General features: G+C 38.4%; 1 protein-coding gene across 1 annotated transcript; it reads left to right on the top strand.

Moving 5' to 3' along the window:
• Window positions 1–41: 41 nt before the first annotated feature.
• On the top strand, window positions 42–7,897 carry MZT1 (mitotic spindle organizing protein 1). The gene is made up of 3 exons (XM_005501781.3): window positions 42–196; window positions 4,308–4,453; window positions 5,993–7,897. Exons 1-3 carry the CDS (start codon window positions 148–150, stop codon window positions 6,014–6,016), a joined length of 219 nt encoding a protein of 72 aa, XP_005501838.1. The 5' UTR covers window positions 42–147; the 3' UTR covers window positions 6,017–7,897.
• The last annotated feature ends 7,750 nt before the right edge of the window (window positions 7,898–15,647 follow it).

Genomic DNA, 15,647 nt, shown 5'->3' with positions numbered 1-15,647 from the left:
CTACACAAATTCGAAAGAAATCCCGCCCTCCCCCTGCTTGCTGCTGGGGATTCGAACGATGTCGGTCTGAGGGAGGGAAGAGGGGGAAACGGTGGAGGGGACTCGTTCCGGTTCCGGGTGGGAGGTGAGAGACGGTGCCGGGTCGCCATGGCGAGCAACGCCGCCAGTCTCAACGCGGTGCGGGAGACCATGGACGGTGCGTGACACTGCGGGGGCTTGGAGCGGGGGGAGCTTCCAGGGGGGCACTTAATTAGCTCGTAATTAGCACAGACACCTCTCCTGTGAAGGGGCTTACGGTTTGCAGTTGCTGGAGCATTTAGCGCGTTGCGATTTCTTGTTACTTAGTATTGAACGTAATGTCTGAAACGCTTCAAATAAGCGTGTGGTGCTGGTGTCTTTGAGGGTCCTGAGATCTCTGTTGGCTGGTTGTTATAATTAGCTATTAAACACTTAATTCAGAATAACTTTAAAAAAAATTATAAATATATACCCATTCATATATATTTATATACCTTTGCTCTTCTTTGTCGTTATTTGAAATGGTTAATGCAAGTAATATTGTATTACATTGTATTATATCTGGGCAGGAACAACCCCAGGTTCCAGTAAAGGTTGGGAAATTACATATTAGAGAGCAGTGTAGGGGAAAGGGACCTGGGGGTCCTGGTGGACAGCAGGATGACCATGAGCCAGCACTGTGCCCTTGTGGCCAGGAAGGCCAATGGCATCCTGGGGTGTATTAGAAAGGGGGTGGTTAGTAGATCGAGAGAGGTTCTCCTTCCCCTCTACTCTGCCCTGGTGAGACCACATCTGGAATATTGTGTCCAGTTCTGGGCCCCTCAGTTCAAGAAGGACAGGGAACTGCTGGAGAGAGTCCAGAGCAGGGCAACAAAGATGATTAAGGGAGTGGAGCACCTCCCTTATGAAGAAAGGCTGAGGGAGATGGGTCCTTTTAGCTTGGAGGAGACTGAGGGGTGACCTCATTAATGTTTACAAATATATAAAGGGTGAGTGTCATGAGGATGGAGACAGGCTCTTCTTGGTGACAGCCAATGGTAAGACAAGGGATAACAGGTGCAAACTGGAACACAAGGGGTTCCACTTAAATTTGAGAAGAAACTTCTTCTCAGTGAGGGTGACAGAGCACTGGAACAGGCTGCCCATGGAGGTTGTGGAGTCTCCTTCTCTGGAGACATTGAAAACCCGCCTGGACATGTTCCTGTGCGACCTCACCTAGGCGTTCCTGCTCCAGCAGGGGGATTGGACTAGATGATCTTTTCAGGTCCTTTCCAATCCCTAACATTCTGTGATTCTGTTATTATGGCTCTGTGCATCTCAGATTTAAACTGGAGGTGAAGGAAGTGCAATGGGAGGGAGAGGAAGGACCAGTCCTGTGGTCCTGTAAGTGGCAGCACCAGAACTGATCATAGCCCAAATATCTTGTACCTGAACTGATCTTAACCCCAGTATCTTGTTCTGGTGGACTGCTGATGTTGGAAAACCGAAGTAATTTACTTAAAAAAAATAGTGACAAAGTTTTGAGAGTGGCAGTTGGTGTTGCAAAATTAGAGTAGTTTCTGATAGAAAAAAAAATGCAGCTCTTTTGGAATAGGCGGTGTGAGAGAAGTGGCGCTGGGAGGAGTTGTAAATATTCCAGAGATTTATAAGCTGTGAGAAATATGAGTAGGGTGAATAAAGATCAGGAGTTTACTTTCTCTTCCAGCCTGACTGTGAGGAATCAAAGCTGGTACGTTCAGGAGGTGTTTCTGAGCAACGTGTAGTGTAAAACTCTGGAGATCCACGGAATGGCTACAACAGAAGCTCATAGGGATTTCAGGCAGAATGGAAAGTTGCCTGAGGGTTGTTAAATACGAAGACTTTCTCTGGAAACGCCTTAATGAGGGACTAGAGATGAGGGAGAGTGTCCAGGGGGGTTATTGCTTTGTGTCTGTTATTTTCTCGTGATCTTCCCTTGTGTTATAGTTATGGCTACTGTCACACAAGGATTCTTTAGCAGAGACTTTCTTGAGTTGAACTGGTAGTAAAAATTAGTGTTTTCAGCTGCTGATCTACCCACTGTGACCTGCTGCGGGAGGTAAGGCAGAACTAGCAGGATTGTTATGGCTGCTCAGATGTTTCAAGAGAATAAGACTATTCTGTGCAGATGGAGAGAGATCTGTTGGGAAGGACAGTGATTCTAAGTTCTTGTAACTGTACTTGACAGCTACCCCCTCTCCACTTCTGCAAGAGTGTTTTAGATGGGAAGGATGATATGCAGATTTAAAGACAAAGGAAGGCTTTTGAGAAGTGCTATAGATAAACTGACTTCCAATATAGGAGCCCAGGCCTCCTGTGTATCTGTGTGTATTTTATTTAGGATAGACATTCATAATTTAATTTATTTCTGAGGTCAGGTGTTTTTAGAATAAAACAATTTTCCTTTAACTTAAAAATACACTTGATCTTTAAAGATTTACTTAAGGAGAGTCTTAGAAATAATGAAATTTTGTTGTTGGTTTTATTTTGGTTTTTGGTTTTGGTTTGCTTGGTTTTTCTGTTCAAAATAACATTAATCTTTTGAAATTTCCAGTATAAAAATATTAACTTAAAGTGCTTAGGTGAAGTAACTGAACATGTGAAGCACTGTGATAGCTGTATCCATGTAATTAGGTTTTTCTTGATGAGGGTCCATCAGTATGAGTAGAAAAAATATTCGTAGGATAATATTTTTTAGACCTTTTTAGATAGAACCTGTGTTGTGTCATAACTTACTGCATAAGAAATAGGCACCAATTGGAAGTTAGTGGGTTGGTATTAAAAATGTGTTTTATATTTTTAGTAGTTTGAAAAAGTAAAATGCTTAACCTAGAATGTCAGATATTAGTATTTAGCAGCTGTCCTGTGCAGAATTGTTGTTAAGAGCTCAGATTTTTTGTGGAGAAACTGTGGCACCTCTCAACCAAAGATGCTGCCTCTATACCTAAAGATATTTTCAATTAGAAACTAATGACCACATGCTGATATAGGGAATTGGAATTTATCTTTAGTTAGATTTATTGTTCTACCTTTGAATAAGTCACTTGCTTAGGAGTTTTTATTATTAAATGGTTAAAGAAAGTCAGAATTGTTTATTTCAGGGAAGCTGTCAGTCTGTCTTAGTTCTGTAGCTTTTCATGTTCACTGGCATTTTATTGCAAGCGCATTGATTTGTTGTTGCTTTATCTGGCTGTTGACGATGCTTTCGTGCAGACAGGGTGGGCATTTGGAAAGGCTTTTGCTTTCAAGCCAGTGGGACCAGAAAGCCTCGTTGTGGAGAAGGAAGCTTCTCTTGTGGATTGTAGCCATGGCTTTAGTCTCGCAAACTGCTTTAGTGTCTTAAACTGTGCATCTTCTTAATGTCTGGGCCTGGTTAAGTGTGACTCCTAGAGTATGGCTTTGGTAAACCAAAGCAGAATATTTTCATAGCTGTCAAGTGGACAGTTGTCACTTGCCATACTGGCTTTACGTGGTAAGAAAGATCTTCTAGTTTGGGGAGTTTTGATTGCAGAAACATTGTGAAGAACATCTGTTCAAAATTAACCTGTATTGCCGGAGGCTTAACGTCAGGATGGAGATCACTGTAGTAACCAGAAATAAAATCTCAGTGCGTTGTTCTGATACATATATAACAAACTGTTTAAAGGAATCAAAGAAGAGGCGCCTTCCAGGGACAGTTTGGAAGGAGACAGAGAGGGATCTTTGTTTCTGCACAAAGCTTAATGGAATCTCCTACGAAAGGTTTCATAGTGATGTTTGGCACTGCCCTTGATTCAGGTCACGTAAAAATCACATAGTTTATCCTTGAGCGAGTGTTAATGTTAGACCTGAAACCATGTTTAATTATGGGAGGTGGCTAGAAAACTCCTGAAATTCTCTGTAAAAGCTTTAAGAGTGTTCTTCCAGTCAATTTTAGTACAACTTTGTCAGTATTTGGAGTTCAAAAGCACGGATTATTCTTATAGCCAACCTTTCGCATGATTGGCAAGCCTGTTAATTATCAAATTCTTCACTTATTTTTTTATTTTTCAAACCCCATTCTCCAGTATTAAGTCTGCTGAATCAGAAACGCATGGTATTTTTGTTAGAAGTTGTAATGGAAAGCTGAACGTGAATGTTGTTGTTGAGGTTCAGGCTGCAAGAGCCTTCTACAACTGTCATATTCACACACTCTGCTGTAGAAATTAACTGTTGATGGATATCATGTTCAATCATTGAAATTTCTTAGTCTGTAGGGATTAAAGTGCTTTCATTTTTTTTTTCTGTTGCAGTTCTGTTTGAAATTTCAAGAATATTAAACACTGGCTTGGATATGGAGACATTGTCAATTTGTGTGCGGCTTTGTGAACAAGGGATAAATCCAGAAGCATTATCATCTGTTATTAAAGAACTACGTAAGGCTACAGAAGCTCTAAAGGTAAAGCTTTTGCCTAAAATGCTTATAAATTTGTTTTTAAGAGTCAGATGTATGTTCAACTTGCTATAATTTGGTTTGTAGATTGTGCTTTAAGATATGATTCATTTTTAAACCACGGAAATTAACGTTACATAGAAAAGACGACGAATAAAACTGAATGGGACATGAAACAAGAAATGGTGTGAATAAAATATTTTCAGAAATAATTCACTCGTTTGAAGGACAGATAAACAAAACCACACCACCAATTTATTCTGAGCATTTGTAGGCACCATTTGCCCCCTTTTCTGCATCATACCACAAATAAATTGCTACTTTCTACTTTATGCTATATCACTTCATTTCTGCAACCTCAGGCCTAATAGTATGCAGCAGTACTTCTAAACAGGTACATGCAGCTTGCTAATGTAATCTTCGTATATTGCTTTTACCACATTAGCCTGTGCTTTGAATCTCTCCAAAGACAAACAAGGTGTGTGTATGTGTGTATATATATATATAACACTTTTAATGCTTCGGCATTTAACTCTTTAACTAATAGAGAGGGTAACTATGGTTTTAAAAAAAAAAAATTCTTCACTTGCTTTTTAAAGGATTTTAATTATTTACTGTCTACCTAAACATCATCATTTATCTTCCACTGTATCTTATATTTGTTTGTTTCTGGGGGGTGGAGGAGAAACCTCTATCTAGCCTGCCTATCTGTGTTATGGAAGACTGCATTCTTATTCTTATAAAATTCAGCTTACAGATTTTTGACTAGATGGATGCTAATCATGGATATTTTTTGCCAGTTTTCTTTTTTTTTTACTTAATTTTTATCTTAACATTTTTCTGTATTCATGCATATTTTATATTTATGTACATGCTTAAATGTGTGCATACATTTACGGTTAACTGTGTATATAAGTGATTGAGAGTTGTTTTACTTCTTCCTTTGCTTTTACCGTTTTATCATTCCTGTTGCTCTCCTTTGCCTGTTTGTCCTGTAACTGGCTTAAAAATCTAACAATGTCGGTCTCCAACAACTGTACTTTGTTGCCTGGGTTGAGTTATTCAGTAATAAAAATACTTCCTGATGCCCATGATCAAATAATTGGCAGTATGATTTATGCAGTTATGCTTAGTGTCATTCTTTTAAGTTTCGTATCAATAACTTATTTGTATGAGTGGGAATAAAACATACTGTAAATTGTATAAAGAAGTAAACTCCAAAGGAAAAATAATCTGTGCATTTGAGCACTTTTCAAAAGCATTAGGGTAAAATGTGCAGTATACAAGCTGCTTAGATACAGGATATACAGTATAACACAAGCAGACATTAATGGTTATGTTAATAAAGGCTAATGGCAGTTGACAGTATTCTTTAAAAAACAGAAGTATTTATTAGAGAACAACACTACATATCTTATTTTCATAAGTAGTTTATTTTTAGACTTAAGTTCTCTAGGTTAATTAGTAAAGTAGTTACAAGAAAATATTACATCTACATGGTGTCTGCTTTTGGTGACCTGCAGTAAATATTTTTTCTGTTTCTAGGCTGCTGAAAATATGACAGGCTGACATGGGAGGAGATTTCTGCATGAGAAGAATGCCAAGTTAAAATTAAGAGAGACTTTGAAGATTGCCACTGTTCGGGAAAAAAAGTGAAATGAGTGTGTGTGCAAAGGTTTCAGAACATTTCTGTCATCTTCTTGAAAAGGATGATGCATAGAATAGCTTTGAAAAGTTTTTTAACAAGTTCACCAATAATCTTATTACTTGGTATTTTTGTGAACTATTCATGAATATAGTGCAATTGTTCTTTGGCATCCGGTATTTTTTAAACCATGTCAGATACTGCACACTTGCTGAAATTACTAGTGTGTAGCAACGAATATTGTTACAATGAGCATAACTTGTTAATGCATCCTTTAGAACTGCTAGTATATTCTGGTCTTTATCTCTTGCTTTGAAAAACTACATGTACCACTTTAGTTTTGCTTTATGGACCAGATAGGAATGAAACCCATCCTGACTTTATTTTAATTACTGTGAGCACAGTGACTTAAGTCTCAATCTGAAAGTAAGAAATAAAGCATTTTTGATAATGTAGGGAATTACTTGTCCTTTTGATCCAAATTGCTGGAATAAGTGGTTTTTTTAACTTGGATAACAAAAGGGCTTCAGTTATCCATGTAGAGATGTATGTAAATTTATATTTTAGATTATATGGGATATTTTACAGAGTTCAAATGTTACATTTGTTCTGACCACTAGATCTAAAAGTATTAAGGCTATATTGTTACTTCCTAGTCAAAGAATATATGAGAAGCATCAGATTTGGTTGATGGGAATCAATGAGTCTTAAAAAGCCATTTGCTACAGGAATGTCTGCTCATTCAGCACTAGGAATCTTCACTGATGCCAAAACAAGTGTTCATGCAGTAAACTGTTTATCATGTTACTTTTCAGTAAATATCCTTGCATCCAGAAATTTTATTTCAGAAAAAAAAGGTTTCCTGAGTATTCTTCATCTGCTTGCTGTTTAAGCTTTTTCGTTGCTTTTTTACAATGGCTACAATGTGTAGAGTTAATAGGACCTAAAGTAGCTTGTAAGGTTAATAGGGTGGAGCACATTTGTAAATGAACCTGGAATTTTAGTTAAGCCAAACTTTATGCAGAGAAAAAAGTTCTTTCTACTGTAAGAGTTTACCTCATGTGCACTCTAGGTCATAGCTCTACAAAAAGTCATCAAGGAGGCTAAATACTTCATATTGCTGGCAGAGAGAGTAGAAAAATATTTATAATTGCACTGAATCACTGGCCAAAAAGTCATTCCAGGAGGATGCTGTGAACTTCTGGATAACCAAGCTGGGGGACTTTTAAGTATGAAACATTTATTTCTAGTATCGACAATGAAATTTATCCTAGGAAATTTGAAACGTCAGTAAGACATCAAGAAAACGCCAGATCAGATCAACACAAATTAGCAGTTAGCTCTTCTACTTGACTTTATCTACACTCAGTGCTATATGTCAGAAATGAAAAAAGACTGGGAAGCATTCTTGCTGTTTTCATGAGCCATTTCTAAGTCTCACTTACAAAATTTTCAAAGATTAAGTTTCATGTAAACTGTAGCAAATTTGCCCAAGATAATTATGAAATCCTATTAAAGTGCATGTTTCTGATGGTGCTTTTTCTTTTCCTCCATTACCATAACTTTGGGCAATACAGGAATTCTGATGACTTCCCTTGCATGTCACTCTCTTGATTACTTTGTATTTATGTATTTCCAGGGGGTTTTCTGACTTATTAGTTTGATTTCAGTTTTGGTTCTGTGTCTTTTAAATGCTTAAAAGCAGCTTGCAAATGCAGTATGAAAATAATTTAGATGTATATCTTGATCTGGCCATTAAGTTGCACCCAGCATTTTGCCATCAATAAACTTACTGGTTTTATGAATTTGGACATTTGCTGGTAGACCATTTGTCATGCAGAGTTATAGAAGTGGGACATGTTTTTGATGTTCAAAAACCTAATTTGATGGGTATAAAGCTAAAAAATGCATAGTTATTTTTATTACCTGGAACTAAATGGTAACATTGATTATATTTAATAGTTCATATTTACCAAATGAAATGCAAGCCTTATAAGGTTGACCATTTAACATATTTGGGATGAAAGCAGGAAGAGATGTTTCTTAAACCTGGCAGATCTGTGGTTATCTAGAAAGTCTATATACTTTTCCTCAGCATACTTGTCAAAGTGTCTTTCAAAATAATGGGCAGAACAAATGTGCTTAGGAATTGGTACAACAGAACCCCTTATTGCATTTGCTTTGGGGTACCATCTAGAACAAATACAAGAAAACTTAGGTTTTTTTTCCTTCCTCCTGGTAAGAAAAAAAGGAAGAAAATCTCTCTGGTAGGGAGTTTGATACTGGACATGTTTCTGTGCTGTGAAATGAAAGTCTGTCACTTTATTTCTATCCCCACTCTGAACGTGAGCGCTCACACTTGGCATTGGTGGCTGAGGAGCCTTGGCTGCATTCGTAACACACACCACCTTCTGCTGCATTTACTTGTGAGAAGCCAGGCATGCAGCACGTGCTTTTCCTTCATGCTCTTTACTTGCATGTTCTTGGAACTGTTGAAAAGATAAACATAGGAATTAGCTATAGACATCCTGAGCAAAAGTTTTTCAAACACAATAGGCTCTTTTGTAGTCAACAGCAGATGCCTGAGGAAGGATAAGAACAATGCAAGCACATTTGGTTCTTTTCTGTATATGATCTTCTAGCTTCCAACTGTCTTCTATTCCAGGCTTTCCTCAACATCATATGGTTTATCTATTTAGTAATTCCCAATGCTTTTTCCAGCACTTGTCCAGCTTCCCTTGGACCATATGCACTTCCTGAATAACAGCAGGCTTTGTGAATTGATGCTTGTCACATAAAGAATTGCCACTTGTTTATTTTGAACTTGGTTTTCCCTAGTTTAATGTAATGTTCCCTGCACAGTAAGCCATTACTGATCATGCTTGTGCCAGTCATGACTCTGCAGATGGGATGAAAGCCCATCTTATTCACCATGAAATTTCCTCTTTTCTAAGCTGAAATGTGTTAGTTAACATATTCCTTGGATCACTAAAAGCATAGGTTATCTTCCATATTGATTGTCCTTTAAAACCTTTCTGGGTCTCATACGAACCAAAACTGCATGCAGCATTAGCTGTGTGGTTAAGTACCAACCTGTTTGTTTACTTTCTCGTTCTTTATTTTTTTCCTAGTAATTCCTAATCTTGACCTGCTCTCTTAATTTGAACTGAGCATGGAGCTGTTTTCACGGCATTATTTATCGTAACCACAGGATCTCACTCGAGTGGTAATAAGCTCAGAGGCTATTATTTCACATGTGAAACCACAGTTGTTTATCTCCATGTGTATAATTTTTAATTTATCTGTGCTGAATTGCCTCTGCCATTTTATTTCCTAATCAGTCTTACTTCTTTCTGCAGTTCTTCACAGTTTGCCAGTAGTCCTACTGCCCTTGCTAACTTTATCATTGGGAAGTTTTGCCTCTTTGTCCCTTTTTGAGATTAATTATGATTAGATCAAGCAACACACAAACTAGCAAAGACTGCGGAGTGCCACTGGTGACCTATGGCAGGAACTGACTTTATTCCCATTCCTTTTTCAGTGACTGAATAAAATGAAGTCCTGCCTACCACTTGCAGTTTCTCATTCCTATACCGAGTATCTTTAGTGTCACATATAGCACATTCATGAGATCTTAAACATGATCATGAATGCAGTCCTTCACAGAGCATGGCATTCTAGATAACTTTCAGGATCGCTGACGTTTGTAATTATATAATTACATTTTAGAAATATGAGCTTAAGTAAGAAAATAACTTTAGAGGAGATTGTAGAGAACTAGAACAAAAAGACAAATATATGATCCTGAGCTCTCCATGTTAACATTAGGGAGTTTTTGTTCATGTTAACCAAAAGGTCTGTTAATGAGAAAAAAAAATGCTGGATGATGATTAGGCCAAGACACGTGACTTAATAGAACTGTATCCATGAAAAGTGCATGTATGTTTGCCGGCTGATGTTCTTTTCCCCACCTGCTGGTCTGCAGCTGAGCAAATACTGTTTTAATCATAGATTTGCTTTTTGAGTCAATCAACAAGGTCCCTCTGAGATGAACCTGAATGCTGTTGCGGGCATGCTTTATTTCTGGGACTGCTCCCAGCAGGCTGCACCAGGTTGGGTTCTTCCATTTTTCCCAACACTTTCCACTTCCAAGCACTCTCATCTGCTTCTTTATGCTTATAGTTTCGTGTTATGGAAACCCCACAGCCCTCATTATTTGAATGTACTTTGAATGAAAATAAAAAGTACAAAAAATGGCAATAACCTAACAGTCAGCAGTGACCCATGAGAAAACACTGTGTAGTGTTGGATGAGTTCAGTTTTGGTTGATCAGTTGGATGAGTTCAGCTCAAAAAACCTGCTTTAAAGAGAGCTAATGCTGAACAGTGGGTCTTTATATTGCAACATGTGATCTGAGCTTGGAGCTTGGTCATGCCTTTGGTAGTGGAGATTCAAATCTTTGAACCCCAAATACTACTTTTAATTAAAATTTTGGAAAGCAGAACTCCGAAGAATGAAAGTTGTGCCCAAGTAATTTCAACCTTTAATAGAGCAGAGGTGATAACAGAGAACAGAAGACCAGTCACCTAGCATCAGCGCGAGTGAACAGTGAACTGGTGACCTTGGGATTTTATCAGCAAAAAATGAAAGATCAAAAAAATACACTGAATTCCACTGGAATGTTGCTTGGTAGAAATGTTAGTGGGCTAATTTTTTATTATTTACGGGTTTACACGTGCAGTGTTGATGTAGTATACTTCAATCTATGCAGGACAATTTCCATTTAAAACACATCATTGGCATCCTTGAGTAAAAACACAAAGGTACTGTGTTGTCACCTGTTTTGGTGTCTTGTTACCTTGAGAGTGAGATTTGGAAGGAAAAGAAAAAAGCTTTGAAAATGTAAAAAAAACAAAATCTCATTTCTTGAAAAATGGTATATTGAGAAGGATTTTTGAAGCATCATAAGCAGCTACTTCACTGTGAGGGTTTCATGAAGTTGTACAAAGAGTTCCTGTTAGATACAGAAAATAGGTCTAATTGAGTAGAAACTGTGAAGTAAAACCGTAGTGCTGTCTTATTACTGCTTCCAGGCCTACCGTTTATACTTTGAGAACGTTGTAGAGACACAACGATATTTTAAATGAGAGCCATAAAATTGTTTTGAGACCAGAGAACAAGCCTGATCTGGTCGAAAAGAACTCAGGAGTGAGCAGATTCTCGAAGCAGAAGTTGAGAAGTGACGCAGTGACCATGGGTATGCCCTTGAATGTTAGAGATGGATGTCTTGTGCCTACATCTTTTTACTGACAGGAAAAAACATACCAGTCCAGGAGCTAATATTAGACAAATCATACTTTAAAAGGCACATCTTCCCAGGAGTGAAGGTAAGTAAACTCTGACATGGCATAATAGGGAAATGGCAAACTGGCTGCTGCTTGATGTTAAATTAAGAGTATTTCTAAAAGACACAGTTTAATCCAGTTTTTTTGGGAAAGTCTACAATACTTCTCTGCAGGGTGTCAGGCACGCTGGCTGTAGCAGTTACTTTTGACTGCAGAGTCCATGAAGGGCAGCGTAAAACGGCACTAAATAAAAGTAACGTGAAGAAAATTAGGAATATTTAGGATGAATATCAGTGATGTTTCTGTCAGTAAGATAAATGGAAGCTTGGTTTCTGAGACATTTAAATGTTACCTGATTAAAAAAAAACCCAAACAACATAACTATTAATTATCTGAACTGGCAATCTGGAATATATTGGATCTGAGCACTTTTATCATCGCTTTATAAATATTCCTATTTTCTCACCTCCGATTGTTACATGTAAGGAGAGACCAGCTCATGAAAATGGATCTCTGAAAGAGCTCAATGGTGTCATTACATGAGCGAGTGGGAGTTTAGTGCTCGAACGTACGTAACTTTCGGTGAAGGAGATGGAAAATGCGGGAGCGGAGGAGATGGCGCTTGGCCATGCTGTGGTTCCCCAGGGGGGCAGCTGGGAGGACTCCTGAGCAGGGAAGAAGAGAAAGGAGGCCGTGGGAGGGTGAAGAGGCTGAGGGACATCCCAACTTGATTTTATTTGCCTATTTTATCTGTACACTGGACCCCAATTGGCATGTTTGAAGACAGTGATGGGGCTCCCTATTTAATGGACAGGAGATCCAGGAAAGAGAGACCAGGGGTAATAGGTGGTCGTATCGCCCTCCTCCTCATCCACAGGTTCAATCACTTTAACAACAGACTTTTTTGAAGGAGGTGGGATCGTTTATTAACTGCTCTCAGCAATGCTGAAGCTGTGTTTGGGGCTCCCTGAGAGTGGTGGGGCCCCCCGAGGTCCATGAGGGCAGGGCCTGGCAGTCCAGGCCCATCGCCATGGCCAGGTCCACTGAGGGGAACCACGGTTAGATGCAGCCCTGGGGTGGCCACACTAAAACATTTTGGACTGTTCCAGTGGGTTTTTTGGCCTTAAAGCTGGCAGAGGTGAGACAATGAGGCCATTGACCTCCTTGACCATCGCAGCATGTTTCGTTAGCTATCGTTCCGTCCCACCTTGTCAACTATCACTCTGTCCCACTTCCCCAGGCTCCCAGAAAAGCCCCTCATGATATTTCTTCCCACCTTCTTGGAAGACTGCTTGGTGTACCCCCTGGTTTTGTTCCCAAGCCAGTTTACAGGGACAGATCACAGGATCACAGAATCACAGAATGTTCAGGATTGGAAGGGACCTCAAAAGATCATCTAGTCCAATCCCCCTGCCAGAGCAGGAACACTTATGACTGTGAAGGGGATGAATTATAATTTTGGGAGGGGACAGCTAATCAAGTACAGAGAAATAGTCTCATTCCTGTGATCAGCAAACTTGTGTTGAACTCAAAGTGTATCATAAGCAGCAGCTGATTATTTTCTGTTTGTGATTTACAGCTGTTTTTGCAGCAGCTGTTCAAATTTTAAACGTGTTGGGCCAAATTCTGCGTTGGCTTGCACTCTGTGAAGTTTTGTTGAAGCTAGCGAAGTAACAATAGAGGACACAAATTGATGGTGGATATAGGCATTGTTCATCTTAACTGTGACAGAAAGATAATTTTGATTGGGCAGATCCTTTAGCTTTCCCGTGGGAGGGCACTCTAGTTAAAATGTGTTGTTTTCCTTCATCAAAATATTAAAAAACAATAATTAAAATAAAAAATGAAAATTATTTTCCTAATGCTCCAAAGATTTGTCTTCAATATAGTATCATAATCTGTCATTCTACATCTTGTGCTCCCATTTATCTTCTGTGAGCTGGGTTTTCTGCCAACTACATCTAACACAATTCACCGTTTTCCTCTTTCCCCTCCTCTCATTTTTAATTCTCTCATTAGAGGGGGTCAGGCTTCAATGTTTTCCAATTTTTCAGCAGTCATTTTTACAATATCTCCCCAGGACAGTCAGATACTGTTCTGTCAAGACTTTTCTTGGTGACTCATTTTTCTCCTGGAGACTATTTTGATAGAATTATTTCAATTGATCAAAATACGTGCATAACTATTAGACTGTAGTTGCACAATATTCTGCATGACCAAATATGCTCTGTGTCCTGGTGCATAAACTTCTGTATTTATGTATCCCTAAAATACCTTTGGAGTGTTACAGTGTGCAGTGTAGATATCCAGTGCCTCAGGATGTGTATGCCAATCTTGTTTGTAGGGGTAGCCTATTAATATCAGGGATATCCTTCATTCCTCTAAAATACAACTTTTATTTGCTCTTTATTATTACTGTTCTGTGCTCTGTCGAATACTTGGTAGCTGACTCACATTTGACATCTGTTTATAGATTTAAATTTTGCAAAAAAATCTCTAGGAAAAAATCTCAGGTAGAAGAAAAAACAGAGCTTTGCCCTGTTTTCAACATATTTGTCTTTTTCTATCCCAGCTTCTATGGTAATCATCTGACACAACCTGATTTATGTTACAGACCTTTGTATCCACAAAGGTGACTATTTTGTCTTTTCAGCAATTAAAGTTCGTTGTTAAAGAATTTTAGGAGGTGGTGCAGTTATTCCTTTGTGCTTTTCATGCTTACTTCTGTAATTATTTTTTAAGAACTTCCAATATTTGTAAAACGCAAAACAGGATGATGAATACATTAGTGAAAGCTCTTGCGTATTCCACTAGATGGCACACAAACATTTGCAACCACTGCTGCAGCTTTGCAAAATACCCCTCTGTTAGTTTTGCATGAATTCTAATAAATAGTATTTTAGGATCAATTTTCAGCTTAATGAAGGATTGGTGCAATTCAACCTTTTGATTTATTTTTGAAAACATTTTAAAACTAGAAAGAACAACAAAAAAACGTGCTATTGATTGTGTGACTTTGGCTCACAAAAGAGAACTGAAGTTTAAGCACTTAACATTTTGTATTTTATGCATTTAACTTTTAATCAAATGGGATATACCAGTGGCAAAATAGCCACAACAGAGAGTTTTCAGCGTAGAAAATATGTAGTGGCATCTATTTGCTTTCATTCGGAATAATAAAATTTACACAAACTGTCTTAGAAACTGCACCAAAGGAAGTTCTGCAGCCCTCTTGTACTTCATAACCACTTCAGCTTTTCCCTTTCGGTGTTTATGTACTTTCTGGCAGTTAGTCAACAATCTACAATGTTTAAGACAAGAATCATAGAATCATAGGATCATTTTTGTTCAAAAAGACATTTAAGATCATTGACTCCAACCATTAATGCAACACTAGCACTAAAACACATCACTAAGAACCTCCTCTCTGCATCTTTCAAACCCCTCCAGGGATGGTGACTCCACCACTGCCCTGGGCAGCCTGTTCCAATCCCTGACAACCCTTCCTGTGGAAGAATTTTTTCCTGATATCCCATCTAAACCTCCCTGGGTGCAACTTGAAGAAGGTTCATTTGAAATAAAGGCAGCGCATAGACTAACTATAGTATCGGAAGATATGAAGACATGCTTCCCTGGTGAGGATAAACCAGTGGAGGTACTGATACCAAAAGTAGCATCACAGTTTAGAATAAATACCACAAAAATAGCTGCATTTATTAGATGTGGTAGATCAGGTGAGAATCAAGACAACACCTATCATTTCCAGTACTGAAAAAAAGAAAGTAGAGGCAGGATGAATTCTATCACATGCCGTCTGGCTGGGAGTTTTTTTCTGTCAACCAAATAAGTTTCTGGATCTGTTACTTGTCTGATTTCCTAAAGTAGAATTTTTAAGGGGATGGGAAAGAAGTGTCCCATTAATCTTCATTAATCTTGCCGTAGTTGGTAATCTCTCAGGGACAAACTGTAGCTCCCATCTTAATCAGATTAGATTATCAAGGGTTAATTAGTGAAAAGAGACCTGTCCCCATCCTGATCCTCCCTGCAGTTCACCCAATAAGCCCTTCCCCAAATATTTAATATTATTGTAATTTTATACTTCAGGGTGGTAGTATTTTAGTGAAAAAACAGATGATTTCAACTACTCTTAAACCTCTGTTTTTCTCTGCAGTCAGTGGAGAGAGGCAAGCTCTTGGTGGAGGGGGCAAAT

Source organism: Columba livia, chromosome 1, assembly GCF_036013475.1.
Source record: "Columba livia isolate bColLiv1 breed racing homer chromosome 1, bColLiv1.pat.W.v2, whole genome shotgun sequence".
Taxonomy (NCBI): domain Eukaryota; kingdom Metazoa; phylum Chordata; class Aves; order Columbiformes; family Columbidae; genus Columba; species Columba livia.
This window is presented reverse-complemented; position numbering and strand designations above follow the sequence as displayed.

Excerpts from the sequence above, each read along its gene's own strand:
- MZT1 (XM_005501781.3), top strand. The coding sequence starts at position 148 with ATGGCGAGCAACGCCGCCAGTCTCAACGCGGTGCGGGAGACCATGGAC. Across the intron at positions 197-4,307 it reads GGTGCGGGAGACCATGGACG|TTCTGTTTGAAATTTCAAGA; the intron begins GTGCGTGACACT and ends TTTCTGTTGCAG. Across the intron at positions 4,454-5,992 it reads AGGCTACAGAAGCTCTAAAG|GCTGCTGAAAATATGACAGG; the intron begins GTAAAGCTTTTG and ends TTCTGTTTCTAG.